The 20,364-nt window shown below is 44.4% G+C and overlaps 1 protein-coding gene across 10 annotated transcripts in view; it reads right to left on the bottom strand.

Annotated features, from left to right (window-relative positions):
- BRD9 (bromodomain containing 9) overlaps positions 1-20,364 on the bottom strand; it is a 101,222-nt gene that overhangs the window by 79,495 nt on the left and 1,363 nt on the right. For all 10 annotated transcript variants that reach the window (XM_073630662.1, XM_073630661.1, XM_073630666.1 and 7 more), the window contains exon 2: positions 14,618-14,841. In XM_073630662.1, coding sequence (XP_073486763.1) covers positions 14,618-14,841 — 224 coding nt within the window. The remainder of the gene's footprint in view (positions 1-14,617; positions 14,842-20,364) is intronic.

The following is a 20,364-nucleotide window of genomic DNA, read 5'->3' as shown; positions in this document are numbered from 1 at the left end:
CTAACGGCAGAGGCCATCGCCACTGCCTAGAGGTGGAAGCCCCTGGCGCAGGGGAAAGAGCCCATTTAAAAGAAGGGCGTTTATACTTTCTTTTGACTGCCAAAAAAAAAAAAAAAAAAAAGGGAAGAGTACTTTTCCCACTAGAAATTGTTTGGATATATTTGTCCAAATCTTCACCAAACAGCCGCTCCCCATGAAAAGGGAGGTTTTTACATGGTGCTTCGGCTGACCAATTTTTGTAACCACAGGATTCTACGCATAAGTGTAAGGCCCCTTTCACACGATCGGACCTGTCAGTTTTGACGGTGGACCTGAACGGGCACTCCATGTTAGCCTATGGAGTGACGGATGTCAGCGGAGACATGTCCGCTGACATCCGACCCCGTCCGATCCGCTAAAAGCAGACGGATGGCCCTACGTCTGGATCCCTCGCTGGTGGATTGGATCGGGTGAGATCTGATGAAAACGGACATCATTCGATCCCTCCATAGGCAGCAGCAGTGCCTGACAAGCCCCTCCCCGCTCAGTGAGCAGAGAGGGACCTGTCATCCGCTGGCTCAGCGGAGATCGACGGAGAGATCTCCCGCTAAACCGGCGGACCAAGGCGGGCTCCGTGGAAATGGAGTCCGCCTCATGTGAATGAGGCCTAAGGGGAGACGTCTGGTGAATAGAATCTTTAATGGCATCTACAGCAAAGCATAATGCTTTTGATAGTTCAGCCATTTCCCGGGCTTGTTGTGCAGGAACCTCTTTAAGGGCCTGTCTAAATTGGTCCTTTAGGGATTGACAGACTGCTATTACAGCGACTGCAGGCTGAGTAACGGCACCTGCCAAGGAAAAAGGAGATTTCCAAGAAGAATTCCAATCTTTTATCTGTTGGCTCCTTAAGCATTTGTGCATTGTCTACTGGACACGTTAGGCTTTTATTCATGCTGGAAATCGCAGCATCAACTGCTGGTACTTTCCGTTTTTTGGAGCTTTCAGGAGACTCCGTAAGGTGTAGCATGAAAGTAGAACGAACCATCTCCGTAAGAGATTGTATCAGCAATTTCTCAGATTGTGAGGCTGAAAAAGGTTCATCTACCGTTGTTTCCTCTGCATAGGAATCATAGGTTTGTTTTTTCCTCCGGATCGCCTGAGGGTAACACCTCATACTGTACCCACTGTTCCCCTTGCAAAGGGTCTGAAGTGGGGGAGGGGGATCTAGCACGCTTCCTATCCATTTAAAAGGAGGATGTGATTAAAGACACTAATCTTCCTTCCAGACCCTGCAGAGGAAAGGACATCTTCAGTCATGTATACAGGGGCTGAGATGTGAGAAGCAGTTGCACCATCAATTTGTTCCAATGGCTCACCCTGGCTTGCCATAATTGGTAATTCAGGCGAGGATGACAGTGTGGAGATACGACTCGAGATCCTAGCGCCTGGGGCAAAACCTTTGGCACCTTTTTGAGCTTTGTGGTGTCTTTTTTTGGTAGGCATAGTTCTAAGCACAAAAAGCAGAGGCACTATTAAAATTGAACTTAAATCGCTGAACATAGTCATGACAGTAAAGTCGCTATTAAGTTCAGCCTAGTGCTGGGAAAAAAAAGAAGTCCTTCCTGTATCAGGAATGCCAGTTGCAACCCTCACGTGCCCCACAGCTCCTGTGTCCCTGTGTGCAGACTGCTTGCTTCCTCCTGGTCAGCTGAGGAGAGACTGTCCCAGCTGTGTTTTTATTATCATTGCCTGCTGTTTGTCCTCGTGGACGTTGCACGGCGCTGCGCCTAGGCCCCGCCCCTTCTGAAAACCTGCCCCGCTTCATTTTTAAAAATGTTCCCTCGCTCGTGCGCGGGCGGCTTTCGGGTCGGTGAGGAGGCAGAGCCCTGTCACCAGCAGGCAAAAGAAAAAACAACAGTAACAGCAACAGTAGCAGTAACAGTAACCACGGGACCTCCGCACTCCGCCGGAGGGGTGTAATGTAAGGGTGGTACACCGCTGATGTTCTCCTAACCCTCCGGTCCCTTCAGGGGGGAGAAAAGAAAGCATTTGGCAGATTTCTTTACCTGAGAAAATCCCCCTGCACAAGCTGCTGTGGCCACACAGACTGACTGAGCTTTACAGTGAAGACAACAGATTAAAGGTATGTGCATAGACTTCCTCTAGTGGAGAATTAAGGCATGACAACATTTTTTCCCTTAAAAGAAGAAGAACGCATAGGTGGACTTTTTGGTTCCTAAGTTTCTTCCCTTACCTTATCCCAGCCGCAGGATTTGCTGATTTAACTGTCAATCCAACCTTCACCTATCACGGCGGGCTGCGTTTAGCAAACCTTCAAGGACCGGGTCCCTCTATATCGGGGTTCCACTCCTTTGGACCTGTAAAAGCACCTCACTAGGAAAGCTTTAGGTAATGTAGCATGACCAAAGCCCTGGGGTCCAGCCCTACAAAGAGGCGTTACAGGCTAAACCTCTTGCTTCGGATACGAGGCCCAGGTACCATCCACTTTGGCCTCAATGGCACTTTGGATGGACCTGGCTATGGAGGCTATTTAAACCCAGCATGGATCCCTCCTGGAGCCCCTCAGAGCACATCTTCACTCGTGACCAACATCTTAGACACTGGCAAAAAAACTGATGTGCTCCTGGAAGGAGGAGGGGTTATATAGGGAGTGAACTTCCTGGATTGGGTATACCAGTGTCCATCACCTGAATATAGACCAAAGGTCTTTAGACAGGAAGTGATCCCCTATATAACCCCTCCCATACAGGAAGTACTTCAGTTTTGTAGCAAGCACGGAATCCTCAAAAAGAGGGGAGGGACCTCTGGGTCCCATGATGTACTCAAAAAGAAAAAGGATTTTACAGGTAAGTATGACAAAAAAAAAAAAAATCCTATTTTCTTTTTCATACATTATGGGACACAGAGTTAGGCTAATATTCATTATCTGCTGGGATGTCCCAGAGCAATAGCCTTTGAGTTGAGGTAGACACCCTGCCAAACAATAACCATCAGACCTTATACGGCTGCCTGCAGTACACTGTGGCCGAAAGCTGAATCCTTGGCTGCTCGAACATCCACTTGATAAAATTTTGTGAACGTATGCACAGAAGCCACAGATAACTGATGGCGAAAGGCCCAGAAGGTTCCTACACCCCTGGTAGAATGAGCTCTCACTCTAAAAAAGGGAGAAGCTTTACATTTCAGACCATAGGCCTGAATGGCCAATTGATGGACCCAATTGTCAATGGAAGCTGCCTGCCCCTTCTTGGGTCCTTTTGGTAAAAAAAAAAAAAAAAAAAAAAAAAAAGTCTGATCCTCGGATCTCCGCAGATCTAGACAAATAAACCTTGACTGCCTGGACAACGTCCAAGGAATGCAGTCATCTCTCTACAACCGAACGAGGCTGAGAGAAAAAAGAAGGCAAAATAATGTCCTGATTTAAATGAAAGACTGACACCACTTTTGGCAAAAACAGGTCGTAACATGACCCTGTCGTGGTGAAGGATCATGTATGGTTCCCTGCAAGAAAGGGCCACCAACTCAGACACCCTTCTAGCCAAGGTCATGGCCATCAGGAAGGCTAGCTTGCGTGACAGCAAGTCTAATGGAATTTCCTTGATCGGCTCAAATGGCTGTTTCTCTAACACACTGATTGTACTCAAGGCCAATTTGATTTCCACAGCAGACTGTAAAAAAAAAAAAAAAAAAAAAAAAAAAAAGGGGAGAATTCTCCCAATCACGTATTTCTGAGGATGCCATTTTTTGGCTTCACACCAAGCAATATAAGTCTTCCAGACCTTATGATAGATCTTCCTAGTGACAGCTTTTCTAGTATTCTTTAGGGTCCCGAAATGCCACGGTCCTTTAACACCCTGGCTCCAATAGCCATGCCGTCAAATTTAGAGACTGTAAATTGGGGCGGAATATAGGACCTTGAGACAGTAGATCGGGCGACGTGGAAGCCTATGATCCGTCTATTGTCAGTCTCACAATCTCCGGGAACCAGGGCCTTCTGGGCCAGGCTGGTGCCACCAGAATGACGAACTCCCTCTCTCCGAATCCTGCGCAACAAATGTGGAAGGAAGAGGGATCAGAGGGAAAGCATAAACCAGGGAGTACTGGCTCCATGGAACTACCAGAGCATCTGCTCCGACTGCCAGAAGATCTCTTGTTCAGGACACAAACTGCTGTAGCTTGTTGTTGAACCTGGAAGCTAGTAGGTCCACCTCTTGCCATTCCCAACATTGGCAAATTTCCTGGAACACCCCTGGGTGTAGGGACCATTCCCCCAGGCAGATCTGCTGGCGGCTGAGAAAATTTGCCTTCCAGTTCTCTACTCCCGGTATATGGACTGCCGATATAATTGGCACATGTCCCTCTGTCCAGGTTAGTATGTAGTTCACCTCCTTCAGAGCTAAACGACTCCTGGTACCCCCTTGATGGTTCATATAGTCCACTGCAGTGGCATTGTTGGACTGAACCCCCGATAGGGCAGTCCTGAAGCTTCGCCAACCAGGACCGTAGTGCTAGACGTACTACCCATAAATTCCAGGACGTTGAGGGGCAGGATCTGTTCTGTCCTTGACCATTTCCCCTGAGCTGTGAGCCCTTCTAGGGTCGCTCCCCAGCCTGAGAGACGGAGCCATTTTATCCTCCTCCATGTTGCCCATTTCTTTTATATTTTGTTGTGATCACGTTTTTATTGTAAAGTTTTTTTAGCAATAAAAAACACCCCTTTTATCTGCACTATGTGGAGGCATTTCTTTTCTTTCCACATACTTTTTGAATAAGAATAAGTGCTCACTCCAGTTCCATGTGAGATATTCTGCCTTTCGGATCCGCACTCTGGCTACCGACTGTGAGGGCTTGCCTGGGGACCCCCGGAGATCTACGCAGAGTCCAGCCTAGACGGTTCGACCGTTGGGATATCCTTTCCTACGCCCTGGGTGGCACATTGCTTTCCTGACTCCCTTTCGCTGACAAGGGAGTCCATAGGATCTGGTAAGAGTTTACCCATACCATCCTTTTCATGATGTCCTTATTTGGTTGATGCATTTTCTTCACGGACTTGTACAACCTCCTGCTAATTGTTGGAATATTATCTTCCTTTGGGATTACATCCATATCTCCATGCAGTGGGACATTATATTTCTTACCCATTCACTTATTTGTATATTGATTTTGTGTTTATTATATGTTGTTTGGCTTATTGTTCACTAACACCCTTTTTGGATTGAAGTATAATTGAGTGGTTCTCTTTATATTTCGATTATAGATATACATACCATGCGCTACATTTTTTCTACCATACCTGGCATCTGTAGTCAGAACAGTCCAAGTTACCGGGAGGAAGGATCTTCCCTGTCGCAGGTTCTGATCCTGCAACCACTAGTTTAGGCTTAAACGTGCCCAAGGAGATAAGAACATTGGATAATCCAGGGCTTGTCCTCTCCTGTTCCAAGCCAACAAGATGTCTTGTTGTAGAGGCCTGGAATGGAACTGGGCACTGCCTCGAAGGAGGATACCATCCTCCCTAGAAGACTTGTACAGAACCGAATGGAGGGCTGTCTGGTGTCCCTTATCTGACGCACCTGATCCTTCAGGGCACAGATCCTTGCGGGTGGCAAGAATCCTATTGCTTGGAACGTATCTAGGATCAGACCTAAATACTTTAGACTTTGAGCTGGTCTCAAGGTTGAGTTTTCAGTATTTATGATCCAGCCTAAGCTTTCCAAATACCGCACTGTGCATGTTATGCTCTGTTCTAGAGCCTGTAGTGAGTGATCTCTGAGCAGAAGGTCGTCCAGATACCTGAGCACCAGGATCCCTTGGGGCCTTAAAAGACCCAGTACTGGTGCTAGGACCTTTGTAAACACCGGGGAGCTGTAGCAAGACCAAAGGGTAGAGCCACAAACTGAAAATGACGTTGCTCTACTGCAAAATCGCAGGAACCTCTGATGAGGCTGAAAGATAGGTACGTGTAAATAAGCATCCTTTATAAATCGATGGAGGCTAGGAAGTCTCCCATTTGGAATGAGGCTACTTCAGGGATCTTAGGTCCAAAATAGGCCGCGTGTCCCCGCTTGGTTTTTGAACCGTAAGCAGGTTTGAGTAAAACCCAGCGCCCCTTTCGGGTACAGGAACCTCTACAATCACTCCTTGATGCACTAAATGATGTAGTTCTTGGAGCAACAAGTCTCTTTTTGGAGGATCCAAGGGAATGCCGGATCTTAAAAACCTTTGAGGGGGAGCCCCCCGCAACTCCAGCTTGTAACCGCGCAAAGTGCAGCAGACTCCCCCACCCAATGGAGTGGGGCGTCCCCTCAAAAGGTGGGCTTGATGCTGAGTTTAGAAGAATTTTGGACCCAGGGCTTTTTTCTGGCCTTGCGGCTTGCCCCTGGCCCTAGCGCCCTGTTGGCGGCGGAACTGCCTTGGCGCTGAGACATTTGAGGATTTGAGGAAACAGTCCCTGAGGTTTTAAACGAAGGACACCTGGTGCTTTTCTTCACAGGAAGTAAACAACTCTTCCCTCCGGAAATCTTTTGGATATATTTGTCCAAATGATCACCAAATAAATGTTCCCCATGAAAAGAGAAACCTGCCAATAACTTCTTACAAGGAAGCTCGGCTGACCAGTTCTTAAGCCACAAAAGTCTGCGCGTATGTACAGACAAGAGAGCCAAATGAGAAACCTGCTGTATTGAATCCTTTAAGGGGTCAACAGCAAAACACAGCGCTCGAGGAATATCTGCCTTATTTTCAGGCAGATCATCCTCCTGGTTAGGCCTGTCAGGCCGTCTGATCTGATCCTTTACAGACTGGCAGATACCAATTGCTGCAACAGCTGGCTGAATAGTTGAACTGGCCAAAGAAAAGGAAGCCTTTAATAATGACTCCAATTTCATGTCAACAGGGTCTTTCAAACCCTGTGCCTTATTTCCTGGACAAGTTAAGATCTTGTTTAAGGAAGAGACTGCTGCATCTATGGCTGGCATGCTCCACTTCTTAATGAACTTTTCATCCACGGGATATAAAAGGTTAAACCTTTGAGGAGGAACAAAAATCCTGTCAGGATGTTCCCAATAAGCATACACTGCCTGTTCAGACAGAGGGTGTAAAGGGAAAGCCTGTGTGGCCTGAAGAGTCCTCAGGGATCCCAAAAGAGGACCAGGGAGGCTCAGTAAACTCTGCAAGAGGCAACTTAAAGGCAGGATGAGCCATTTCAGTAAGAGTCAGGATCAAATGCCTCTGATTGAGAGGCAGATACCAACTGGATATCTTCTTGTCCCGATTACTTGGAAGCAGACTCATCCGATAGGCCATGCACAGAATCCTGAGCTTTAAGCTCTTCCCCATCCTCAACCCATTCCTGCTCCAGACTGGGAGGCTCCGGGGAGGGGGATCTGTCACGCTTCTTGCCACCCTGCGGGATGAAGGCAATCATGCCAGCAATCCTGTGCTCTAACCCGGCTAGGGCTGAGGACCGTTCATCCTTAGTGATAAAGGGTGAAGCAGCAGCGTGGACTGTAGGCACAATCCCAGATAAGCGCAGTGGCTAGATTGCCCGGAAGCCTCTGGTCCTTCAGGGGATACAACTACTGATGACATAGGTGTGCCCTTCCCTGTAGTGTTAGTCCCACTCCTCTTTTTTTAAGACATTTACTAGCCACAAAAAGGGAGTACCTGGGTGTAGTATTAACACGCCTCAGAAGGGAGACCCTTTAATAGGGCTCACCAAACCCCTATGCAACAATCCTGCTAAGCACCACCTGGTAACTCACGTGACCCGGGTAAGGAGAATTGAACCACTGCAAGTGCCTGGTTCAGAGCCTGCTCTATGTCTCACAGCTGCCTTCTGGAAGCACCGCATGCTTGGCATACACAGCTTAAAGCCGCGTTCTGCCCAAAAAAAAAAAAAAAAAAAAAAAAAAAAAAAAAAAAAATTTATAAGCCAGCAGCTACACATACTGCAGCTGCTGGCTTTTAACAATAGGACACTTACCTGTCCTAGAGTCCAGCGATGTCAGCACCGCAGCTGATGTTTCCATCAGCTGTTGGATACCCGGCAGTGTAGCCTTACGGCTTCACGCCGGGATCCCTACTGCGCATGCGCAAGGCCCTGTTCCTCTCTCCTACTGGCCCTTGAGACAGGGAGAGGAGGAGGAGGGAGCCCCGCGGTGATGTCACGGGGTGAGGCCCGGACTCCCGGAAGTAGGAGCAGGATACCTGTCAAAGACGGGTATCCTGTCCCCTCTCCCCCCTGAAAGGTGCCAATTGTGGCACCGGAGGGGGAGAGGAGACAAATGAGCGGAAGTTCCACTTTTGGTTGGAACTCCGCTTTAAATAAGCTGGCTGTGTGCCGGCACGTGCACGGTCCTGGCATAAAGGCTTGGCCATATTTGTGTATGACGCGAATCTTCGTGCATGACGCAAATCTTCATACGTCCAGACTAAGGCTATGGCGCATGTGCAGTTAAGCCGCGGGCGCCAATGGCCGCTAAACAAACTGCAGAGCCCCGCAACGCTGTTGCGAACGCACATTTGCCATGGCGCACCGTCGTGCGCGATCATACAGGTAAAAAAACAGCCAGACACAAGCAAAAAAGGTACACTTTGCAGACACCCACAGCTAGCCCATAAACTCCCCCGTATGGTCACCGCATAACACAGGTGTCCAGCCTCTAGATAGCTTGACTGATTGTTACAATCACTGGGACACCCAATAATAATAATAATAATAATAATAATAATAATAATAATAAATAAATGGGGTTTCACTTACCCGTCCAGGTGCAGGGCAGCTTAGCTTAGAAACTAAGAGCCCAATCTTCACCCTCCACGGTGGGTTCCTGTCACTTGAGGACCTTCAAGGACTGGGTACCCTTTTCATGTTTAGGGTCCACTCCCTTGGACCTGTAAAGCACCCTGCACGAATGCCTTAGCACTGTAGTGTCCAGGATTCCACTTCGCAGGGTCCAGCACCCAGAGGCCGCATTACAGGCAAAACCTTGCAGAATTTTGAGTCTTCTTTGCGAGGCTCGGGTACAATTTATCTAAGCATATGAAGCCTGTGTCAAATGGATCCGATCGGTCAATCCCTTGATTCATTTAAGAACCGTTTGTGGGACTAGAGACCTGGAGCTCAGAGAGCTCAAACAACCGTGCCATTCACCCCGCAGACACGGGTAAAAAAACTGAAGTACTTCCTGTATGGAAGGGGTTATATAGGGGATCACTTTCTGTCTAAAGACCTTTGGTCTACCAGTGTCCATTCACCTGGAGATGAAGTATAACCCAGCAGGTAATGAATATTAGCCTAAAGCCGCGTACACACGGGCGGACTTTTCAGCATCAAAGGTCCGACGGTCTTTTGACGGAGTTACGACGGACTTTCGGAGGACCGGACTTGCTCACACACGAACAGACTTTAGAAAGTCCGTTGGTTTGAATGTGATGATGTACGAAGGGACTAGAATAAGGAAGTTCATAGCCAGTAGCCAACAGCTGCCCTTGTGTCCTTTTTTGTCTGTCGGACTAGCATACAGACGAACCGATTTTTCGACCGGACTCGAGTCCGTCTAAAAGGTTTGAAACATGTTCCAAATCTAAAGTCCTTCTGATTTTTGACAGAAAAAGTCAGCTGAAGGTCCAATGAAGCCCACACACGGTCTAATACAGGTATTTGCTCCCACTTCCTGGCATAGATCACCGCGGCGCTTGGCTTCACTTCCTTATTCCCTTACCGAGGATGGCGGCGGTAGCAGCCGAAGGACGGATCGGCTTTGGCTGCCGACATCGCGGGCTCCCTAGACAGGTAAGTGTCCATATATTAAAAGTTAGCAGCTGCAGTATTTGTAGCTGCTGGCTTTTAATATTTTTTTTTTTCAGCGAATCTCCGCTTTAACTATACCATGTCTCGGTCTGATTCATGGTTCCTGATGCCCATGATGTATGAAAACTAAATACCTGGTTTCCGGTGTCGCTGCTTTGTGGTGTGCGGGCAGTGTGCACTGAGTGCAGCACCTTTTTCCAGTGCAGAGTGGGTCACCACACAATGGCTGGAAGAACTCTAGGAAATGTCACTGTGTGATATTTCAATAAAGTTAATTTAAAAAAAAAAAAAAAAAAAAAAAAAAAAAAAAAAAAACACAGTGTGATGTGCCAGTACCGGTGCATCAACAGTGCGCTGGTCAAGCCGGACTACACTTCACACCAGCTGCTGCATTGCATTGCAGCGGTTGGTGTGAATGAGCCCCTTCTGCTTTCAAGGAGCTCTCTAGCTGCTAGCTAGCTGATTCAGCAAAAGAAGGTATGTACTGACAGTTTGCCATCAAAAAAACTATACACATTACAACAATTTTATCTTGCTCTTCATTGTGCCATTCTAAACAATCTCTTGTAATGCAAAAAATGCAGCACAATCTACATTCTTTTAGCTAGCAAGAGTCTTTGAAAGTATCTCAGAAAAAAAAAAAATGCAACTCCAGTTGCATAGAAAACTGTTCATTTGACATCCAACTCCATGTAGACATCTGGAAAAGCAGTACACCAAATCACACAAGCAACACATCAGTTTTCTGGAGGAGTTCAGTACATGAAAAGTGTAGAGAACAATTCATGGTTCGCTATATGGGATAAAACTTTGTTTTGACAGTGTTGAAAATCTGTAGATCAAAATATAATTGTCATTCTTAAGTGGTTGTAAAGGTTTAAGCTGTGCAATTGGACTCTTTGAATATGTATACTAACAGAGTTTGTAATCCAAATGTAGGATCCTTGTATGATCTAAATGTACATGCTTGACCTGTTTGATCCCACTTTTTTTCTTTATGTCTTTTTTCCTTTTTCGAAGAAGAGTGTTTTGTATGGTTTATGAAAAATCTAATAAAATCTATTATCAAAAAAAAAAAAAAAAAAAAAAAAAAAAGGGAAGAAGTTTTTATACCTTAAGAAGTCTTCTGCCCCCCCCCCCCCCCCCCAATACAGCACAAGACAGCAGCGGGTGCCACTGGCGGGGGTAAGCTGTGCTGTGTGTGTGTGTGTGTGTGTGTGTGTGTGTGTGTGTGTGTATGGGGGCAAGCAGCAGGAGGGAGGGTCCAGAAGCGCAAAACCATTGCACAGAGCAGGCATGACATGTTTGTTATTTTTTTGTTGGACTGCTACTCTGTGTGCTGGCAGTATACGGTATTTCAACACTTGCATCAATGTAAAAAACACAAAAGTACAAGTAGGTTGCAGGGGTAATCGTCAAAGACTTGAACATGTCATAGTTACCTGCCCCGTGAAGTGGTTTTACACAGAGCGGCCTGGATCCTCCTCTACTTGGGTCCCTCTTGGGTTTTTCTGGCCCCTCCCTCCTGTTGAGTAACCCCCACAGCAAGCAGCTTGCTATGGGGGCTATGCTATGCTGGCACCCGATCTGAGCCACAGCTCTGTGTGGCCATTCAGATAAAAAAACCTTCTGCCTTTACAACCACTTTAAAAGCCAGATATCTGGCTGTGTCGAACTTCAGCACTTTTCTGTTAGACCCAAGAAACAGGAGGGCAGTAGAAGTGCTAGAAAGTCATATATATATTGGCAAAATAGAGGAGGTTGCCCTGAGTAAATAGATACCCAACATATCCAGCCTCAACCTCTTTGCACCTAAGGATAAAACAAATCTAAATGCCTAAGCACAATTTTGCCATGTGTTAGTAAAACCGTACAGATCACCACAACTACTCTGTGCATCCAGGTGGATTATACCACGTTTTTTTTCTGGACATATTAGGCTTTCATTTGGTAGTAAATAGTTATGGATATCTCCTGATTTTTTTATATTATCAAAGCAAAACTGGCCCAAAATAGTAAAAAAAAAAAAAAATATATATATATTTTTTTAAATGTAGCTGTATATATTTCTTGTTACTACCATAACCTACCACCAAAGAACTACCCAAAATAAAATTCTGCTTTTGACAATCACAGTGATACCACATGTTATTTGTTGTTTGTATCCGTAATACATCCTAGAAGCAATAGTGTGCATTTTGCTTTTTTTTTCCTACCTAAAAACACACTGATGTCATCAGTTTAGAGTTAACTGTGAATAATGGGCCTAGAATGATTGACTAGGCTTGCGTGAAGATGTGTAACATCTGTAGTGCAGTTGACATTTTTGTGTGCAGGTGCCCTCAACAACACGCGCATTTACGTTTGTACGTGCATGTATGTGGGAGTGGGCTCCAAATTTTATTTATTTTTTTTTTTGAGCTTTAGTGTAACTAATTTTTTTACACTAAACTGCATTTTGGGTTCTCTTTATTGAGACATCAGGGGTCCAAAAGCCCCTGATGTCTCACCTGCTCTTCAAAGAATCGACTAGAGTACAGATCACACAGTGACACCAGAACACGGAAGTCCTGTTTTTCACATTGCTTCAGGGTCAGTAACAGGAGGAGGAAATCAGCCAATGGACGTTCGCTGATCTCCCTCCTCTCCACCCGGCGGCACCTGCCATGCTGGTCCTGGGTCTACTGTCAGGTGTGTGTGTGTGTGTGTGTGGCCAGCAGTAGTTTCTACAGTGGTGGAGGTAAAAGTATTAACTCCTTGTTTATTTTTTGCTGTTTGCATTTTGTTGGGGAAATTTTCCTTCACTTGCTGTCTAGAAGACACTACAGGCAGTAAAAGGAGGCTCCTAATAAGTGAGGAAATTAAAGTGTATGTGAATACAAATCGATGGACAAAGCACACAGTGACGCTAGGCACCATTAAGAACATTTAGTCTACGTTATTTGAGTAAATAGGGAAAAAAAAAAAAAAAAAAAAGGAGATAGAGATAGAGAACCCTCTTCACACTGCTTTTTGCTGAAGTCACATAATTACTTGTTCCTTTTTGTGTTTACAGCTACGAAATCTGGGGCAGAGCTTGCAGAAGACACTCAGCGGCTTCAGCCAACGTCATCAAGGCGCTCCATTGTAATTCTCTGCTGCCGTCTATTAAACTGTGGAGGCTGGATCTGACTATGGGACTACAGGCACGCCTAGCATATGCATGGTGTCCTGTAGCTCCCAAACCAGGATAAAGCATACAAACTGACCACACTAGGGTGGATCTACTTCCATGCTTAGCATGGTCAGTTTGAAACCACAACTAAGAGGAACTGGCAGGATCACCAGGTATTTAGCAAAAGCATAGCCAATAAAAAAAAAAAAAAAAAAATGCAGGCTAGATTTACTTAGGAACTATATGTATAACCCAACATACATTTGGAATTAGATTTTATTGGATAGCATACACTTTAACCTCACTGAGACAGTTGTCAACATTTAAAGATTAAAAGTGGAAGTTCAGACAAAATCTAACTAAGGCTGAACCTACTCCCACCCCTATTCTAACACTATTCTATCTACCCTGGGAAAGAAAGGATGCTTATACCTACCTATTCTGAAGCTGCTTCGGTCCGGTCACATTATTAGTTCCCAGTGCCAGCTTCAGTGCAGAGGAGGGGCAGCCGACAATAGATGCCCCACAGTAAGCTTATGGGTGACGTCATCGCTCAGGCATTTGCAGCCATTGTCAGCGATCTCTCCTCTACATTAAAGCCACCGCCGGAGATCATGTGACCAGATCGGAGTCAGAATAGGTAAGTATAGGCACCTTTTCTTTCATGGGGTAGATAGAAATGGGGAGGGAGCAGATTTAGCCTTAGTTAGATTTTGACTGAACTTCCACTTTCACCTTACCTCCTTCTCTGGTGTCAATTTTAAAACTTTGGATTTCTCATCACTTTCTGTCTCAGTGACAAAGGAGGATTAATTTGGCTATATACCTTTACACTTAAAGTGCTTGTTAACCCACTGCAACTAAGCTGTCTTATCCCCTCTGTACCATAACAACAATTATCCCTGGGTTGTGTAAAAAAAAAAAAAAATCTTCCGATTTGTACCTATATGAGCTCCACTTTCGGCACTCAGCTGATTCCTCGGCTCTCTTCACTCTCTGGTTCACAGCTCCAGTGGATGGGGCCGAGCACTCCTGCTGACGTCAGCCGGGGAGGAGGGGAAGAGAGGAGAGAGCCGACAGTCATATAAACTCCGCTCCCAGCACCGAGCTTACTGTTGGCTCGCTCTCTCCTCTCTTCCCCGGCCCCACCCACTGGAGCTGTGAGCCAGAGAGTGAAGAGAGCCAAGGAATCAGCTGAGTACCGGAAGCGGAGCTCATATAGGTACAGATCGGAAGATTTTTTTACATAACAGACACAGGACACTTGCTGTGGTACAGAGGGGATAAGACGATTTAGTTGCAGTTATAAGAGCAGCAGGAGTGTGGGGGGTGCTGGTACCAGCAGGAGGGGAGGGTGGAGAAGGACAGCGACAGATAGCAGGGTTGCGGGTGACGGAGGCACATACTCTGACCACAGTGTCAGGGCTCAGCAGCCATGATACACCGTGGGCAGTTTGCAGAGGGGAGGGCATAACCAGGCAGGATCAGCCAAGTATTTTAGGTGTTACAGGAAGACAAATGACACGGCACAAGCACTGTGCTGTATAACATGCTTTAAGGGAACAGGATAGGTTTTTTTTTTTTGGTTTAACAAACGCTTTAAAATATTTATAAACAAGTATCTTCTGTTTATACTACAGGTGACATACCTTCCTTCGTCTTCTTTCTTCTTCATCCACATGCTTCTCTTTCTCTTTCTCTGCCTTCTTTTTCTTTTTTTTCTTTTTTTCTTTGTGTCGCTCTCGTTGTTCATAATCTGACCGATCTTCATAATAACTAGAATCATGTCCAGATCCTGACAGTTCAGTCACTTCACTACCTCCAACTTTAAGAACCAGTTTTAAAGTTTTTTCAGATGGTTTATCTACATAATCTGAACAAAGAGAAATATATTTAATTGTGGTGAATTCAATAATTATCAAATAATTATCTTATCTATTTATAGTTGTAACTACTAACTGACAGCAAATGTTTCAAATGAATGAACTGATGGGTATGTACAATAAATCCCAACAATGAACTCCTTATTTGCTTCCTTTTGGTCTGTTAAATATACTATTGAAAGTGTTTTATCAGTTTTGATATGTGTAAAACATAGCATGTTTTATACTCACCAAGTTCATTGAGAACGGCATTGTAGATAGACCATTGGTTTGTCCAAAAGCAGTCCCAAATAATGTCTAGGCAAGTATACCACACCACAACCAAAGACTAAGGCTCTATGCACACCAGCCGATTGTCGGGTGGCATCGGCCAGTTCAATAGAAACCGGCAATCGGCCCGTGTGTATTGCAGCCAGTCTGACAGAAGCCGGCTGCTGTGGAAGGTGCATGACCGAAAAAGGTCTGCCAACTGGCTCCTGATCGGCCAATTACTGAGACTGCTGACCAGAGTTTTCTGGTGGAGGGGGAACCGTCCCCCTGTCAGAAAAGCAGAGAAGATAACTGTACTAACAGCAGATTGTTAGTACAGCAGAGCTGACCTGAGCAATTTTTTTTTCGTTCAGCCCGCTGGGTCGAACGAAAAAAAAGAAAAAAACTAGCAGTGTTGACTAGGCTTAAAGTAAACAACCTCACATCCCATAAGGCCTCATGTACGCTGCTGCTGGTAAAACAGGCGCTTAGGAGCAGTTGGGCAATTTTTTTCAACTGTTCCTGAACTCTCCTATATGTTATCTTATCAGTACAAGTACACAGGGCCGTTTACAGTTGTTTCTAGGCAGTTGAGTTTAGAGGCTTTTTTTGGAACGCAAAAAATGGGTTCAGAAGCCGAGTTTACAGGCATTTCAAGCGCCAAACACGGCTAAATGCGGTAACTCACATTTAGCCGCATTTCGTTTACAAGCGTTTTTCATTTTTGGCTATTTAAAAAATAAAAAATTATAATTTACATATGTATATGTATAATTTTAAAACGCTTTTAAATGCAAAGTGGCATAACGCCTCTAAACGCAACATGTAAACTTGGCGAAACGGACGTTTTAAACGTGGGTTACTATCTGTCAAGTTAAATTGTTCAGGAGAGGTTGTAAAAAACGTCCCGTGTACATGACGCCTAAGAAATATCCAACATGGTGGCCTGCAAAACCCTATGGGGGAGATATACTAAAACTGGAGCGCAAAGAATCTGATGCAGCTGTGCATAGTAACCAATCAACTTCCAAATTTTATTGTCAAAGCCTAATTGAACAAGCTAAAGTTAGAAGCCAATTGGCTACCATGTACAGCAGCACAAGATTCTGAGTGCTCCAAATTTAGTAAATCTCCCACTATGAAAGCCCTTTTCTGCCAGGGCAGCTACATCCATTTTGCAAAATGTTTTAAATGTGTACATGGAAGATCATGACATCAAACCTAAAAAACACAAACATTTAATAACAAAACATTCAAGATGCCCTCTGCCAAAGTAGAATATGCAGTGACAGGTGGAGGAATATGCAGTGACAGGTGGAGGTGAATTCTGTTGCTTTGGTGAGCAGGCCTGAAATATTGTTTGAGAGATCTGTCTGGAAATAACTGCAGAGCACAATGCAGAACCCTTACATGGAAACATCTGATACAACAAACAAGGAATCTGACTTCTGAATAGAAGCCGTAATGTTCAAGTAGATCTTGTGAGCCCTAACCAAGTCCAAGGAAGACAGGACAATCTCTTTCAGACTTAAACAATCAGTTTTATTTCTCCTAAGAACTGAAGTTTGAAAAAGTACCACCCTGGGAGCATGCATTACTTTTATGTTGATGCAATATTCAGCTCCCATGTAAATTATGAGTTAAGAACAAACACTCTTCCACAGTTATCACCTAGGAGCAGCAGTTTGTGACAGGAAAATTGTGTCTAAGGGCAATACAAAAATTAAGACCATGAGAACAGCTACTTTAAAGAAAGTGATTTATTAGGGTGGACCAAGTTATTGGTATAGAAGAGATGTATTAATTCAGTTTTACCCAAATGTGTTTAATATTATAATGAGGACAGTAAATAGGGAGCTTGCCTTGAGCTTGGTCAGAAGGAAAAAAGGTCAAGGAGGGAGCTAGGAGCCGGACAATGGTCCTTTAGAATTTTATTGAATTAGTATTCAAACAAATACTATGAGTGTATTGTATATATATATATATATATATATATATATATATATATATATATATATATATATATATATATATATATATATATATATATATATATATATATATACACACACACACACCAGGAAAAGCCTAACCAGCGATCGAGCGAAAGAACAAGTAGATCAAAACAGGAATTTCTGTTTGCTGGTTAGATCCTTAACCACTTCCGGAAGATTTACCCCCCTTCGTGACCAGGCCATTTTTGCTGTGTGGAACTGCGTTACTTTAACTGACAGTTGCACGGTCTTGCAACACTGTACCCCAATAACATTAATATATTTTTTCACACAAATAGAGCTTTCTTTTGGTGGTATTTGATCACCACTGTTTTTTTTTTGTGCTCTAAATTGTAAAAACACCAAAAATTTAGGAAAAAAAAATCAAAATTTCTTCATAAATTTAGGCCAATATGTACTCTGCTACATATTTTTGGTAAATAAAATCCCAATAAGCGTATGTTGACTGGTTTGCGTGAATGTTATAGCGGCTACAAACTATGGTATATATACTGCAATTTTTTTTTATTTTTTTATACAAGTAATGGTGGTCAGAGACTCATAGTGGGACTGTGATACTACATACTATGGCGGGCAGTCTGACACTTTGTGGGAACCAGTGACACCAATACAGTGATCAGTGCTAAAAGTATACATATCACTGAACTAATGACAATGGCTGGGAAGGGGTTAACATCTAGGGAGATCAAAGTGTTAAACGTGTGCATAACAGTGCTTGGTGCATTCACTGTGTGCTGTTTTTACTAAGGGATGTGCAGGTTTTTATTCCCTGCTTTGCAGAAACCGGTGCATCTCCACTAACATAGCAGGGCGCTGAATTGTTTACATTCACAGATCTCTGTCCTGTCACCCTCTTCGCCGATCAACGGGTGCCAGCGGTCAATCATTGGCCAGGACCCGCTGATCGGCTTGTGCTGTGACTAATCACAGCACATCAAGCGCAGTGGCCGTGGCCCATACCCAAAAGTGCTAGATCACGTACTAGATACATAATCCAGTGCAGGAGAGCCACTCTGCCGACGTACCCATTTGATTTTTTGCAGTGTGCTTTGAGCCTATTCATTTTGTATGGGCTCAAATCACACCGCAAAGGTATTAGTACTGGGTATCGGAGAGTACTTGACTAAAAGTATTGGTACTCATACTTGCCAGTAAAAAAAAAAAAGACTTTTGCGAAGAAGCAGGAAATTCTAGACCAGGAGTCTCCAAACTTTCTAAACAAAGGGTCGGTTTACCATCCTTCAGACTTTAGGGGGCACAGATTGTGGCCTGCGGGTGTAAAAAAAAAAAATTACGTAGCACCCATAGTCAGTAGAGGGAGTAATCGTGCCCCATCATTGTATTAGTTGGAAAAATGGTGCCCAAGTGGGAGATTTACTAAAACTGAAGCACTCAGAATCTGGTGCAGCTTTGCATGGTAGGCAGCTTCTAACTTCAGCTTGTTTAATTAAAGGGTAACCCCATTTTCGTGGGAAAAAAAATAGCAAATAAAGAAAACATATAGCATATACAATTACAACACGAGTCATATCGTAATTTAATGTTATAAAAAAAAAAATAAAAAATTACCTTTCCTTTTTAACCTGCAGCTTTCTGAAAATGCAATGCAATATGGCTGGAGGTGTTCTGTATATAGAATGTGTACAGAACCCCCCCCCCCCCCCAAACAGAATTTCTTGCTCGTGTGATTGGCTAACTCATTTTCCCAGAAGTCTGCACTAAGATACAAGTCAGATTTCAGACATCCCCTGCAACAAAAATGTCATTTTTGGTGAGATATTCCCAATAGGAAATCTCGTCTAAAGGGATGCAGGCCCAGCAGCTTTTCTTATTAGTGCACTGCAGCAGCTGGTTGATAATTATAAAACCACTCCCATTAGACTCACTTTCCCAATAGGACACAGACAAACACACAGGGGATTTCTTCAGAACAACAAAAAGGTAGGAATCTGTAACAAAGTTTGTTAAAATCCTTGCAGTGTACATAGATCACCCAGAGGGGAATGTTTTTTTCCTCAACAAAAAAAAGGAGTTAAGCTTTAAGCTTTGACAACAAAACCTGGAAGCCAATTGGTTTCTATGCACAGCTGCACCAGATTCTGCACTCTACAGTTTTAGTAAATCTCCCCCTAATTGCTTATATCAGTGGAAAGAATTATGCCCCATTGCTGTTGTCGGTGTGAGGAATAGTGCCTCAGCATTGGTATCAGTGGAAGGGAAAATGACCTATTGTTGGTATTAATGGGAGGAATGGTTCCCCACAGTTTGTGTCAGTGGGAGGAATAGTGCCCTGAGGGCCAGACAAAAGCTAGCAAAGGGCCGTACTCAGCCCATGGGCCAGAGTTTTGAGACCACTGTTCCAGACAATACCCGTCTCTTAACAGCTATAATACAAGTGGGCTCACCAAAATGCTTTCCCATTGATGACAAGAAAGGGAGAGTCAATCACCCAAAGTTAACCCTGGTGTCATTTACGGTTTTTGTTGTAATCTAGAAATAAAAAAAGACTACCTTTATAGGCTTTGCCTTGTTCAAGGCCAATTTCTTGGCTTTTGGATCCCTGTTTACACTGTAACCGAGATGTCCAAAGAAAATTAAATAAAAAATATGGTTCTATATTCTCGAGAAGAAATTTCCTGAAAGGATAATTTCAGGAAATGACTTCTTTTTAGCACATTTGGATAATATAGAGTCTAGTTGTGCACATAAGAGTAGGTTGCCTTCAGAGGGCTTGTATTTGGCCCTACTTGTCCTTTAAAAGAGAAGTAAAGGACAAATTTAATTTTGCATATTTATACTTACCTAGATGGATGCAGCATCGAACATTGCCGATCGCTCGATTTTCACAGCTTTGTGAGCAGAGAGCTGCAGACCGTCAGTCACAACTCTCTGCTCTTCTCGCTCCTCGGAGTGCTGAGCTGTGGAGGGGGCGGAGCGGCCGTCTCAGGATCTCAGCGGCTCCCTGAAAGGCTGAGACAGGTGTCAGTCCAGGCACCTGGCAGATCCAGACTCCAATTGTAGGGATGACGCGGTGCCTGAACTGACATTGGTGACATCAGTCCGCTCTCTGCTGAGAACGGGTCACAGGAGTGCAAAACGAACTGCACTCCTGGGATCCACAGGAGATGTACAGCCAAACAAGCTTAGGCTGGACTTCTCCTTTAATTTGTCAGTCAAGACCACCAAAATCTGCTAGTGTGTCTACACTACCCTCTTTCCAGACTGACAATGCTGCTGTCCAAAAGGTGT

The sequence above is a fragment of the Aquarana catesbeiana genome, linkage group LG05 (assembly GCF_042186555.1).
Source record: "Aquarana catesbeiana isolate 2022-GZ linkage group LG05, ASM4218655v1, whole genome shotgun sequence".
NCBI classification, from domain to species: Eukaryota; Metazoa; Chordata; class Amphibia; order Anura; family Ranidae; genus Aquarana; species Aquarana catesbeiana.
This window is presented reverse-complemented; position numbering and strand designations above follow the sequence as displayed.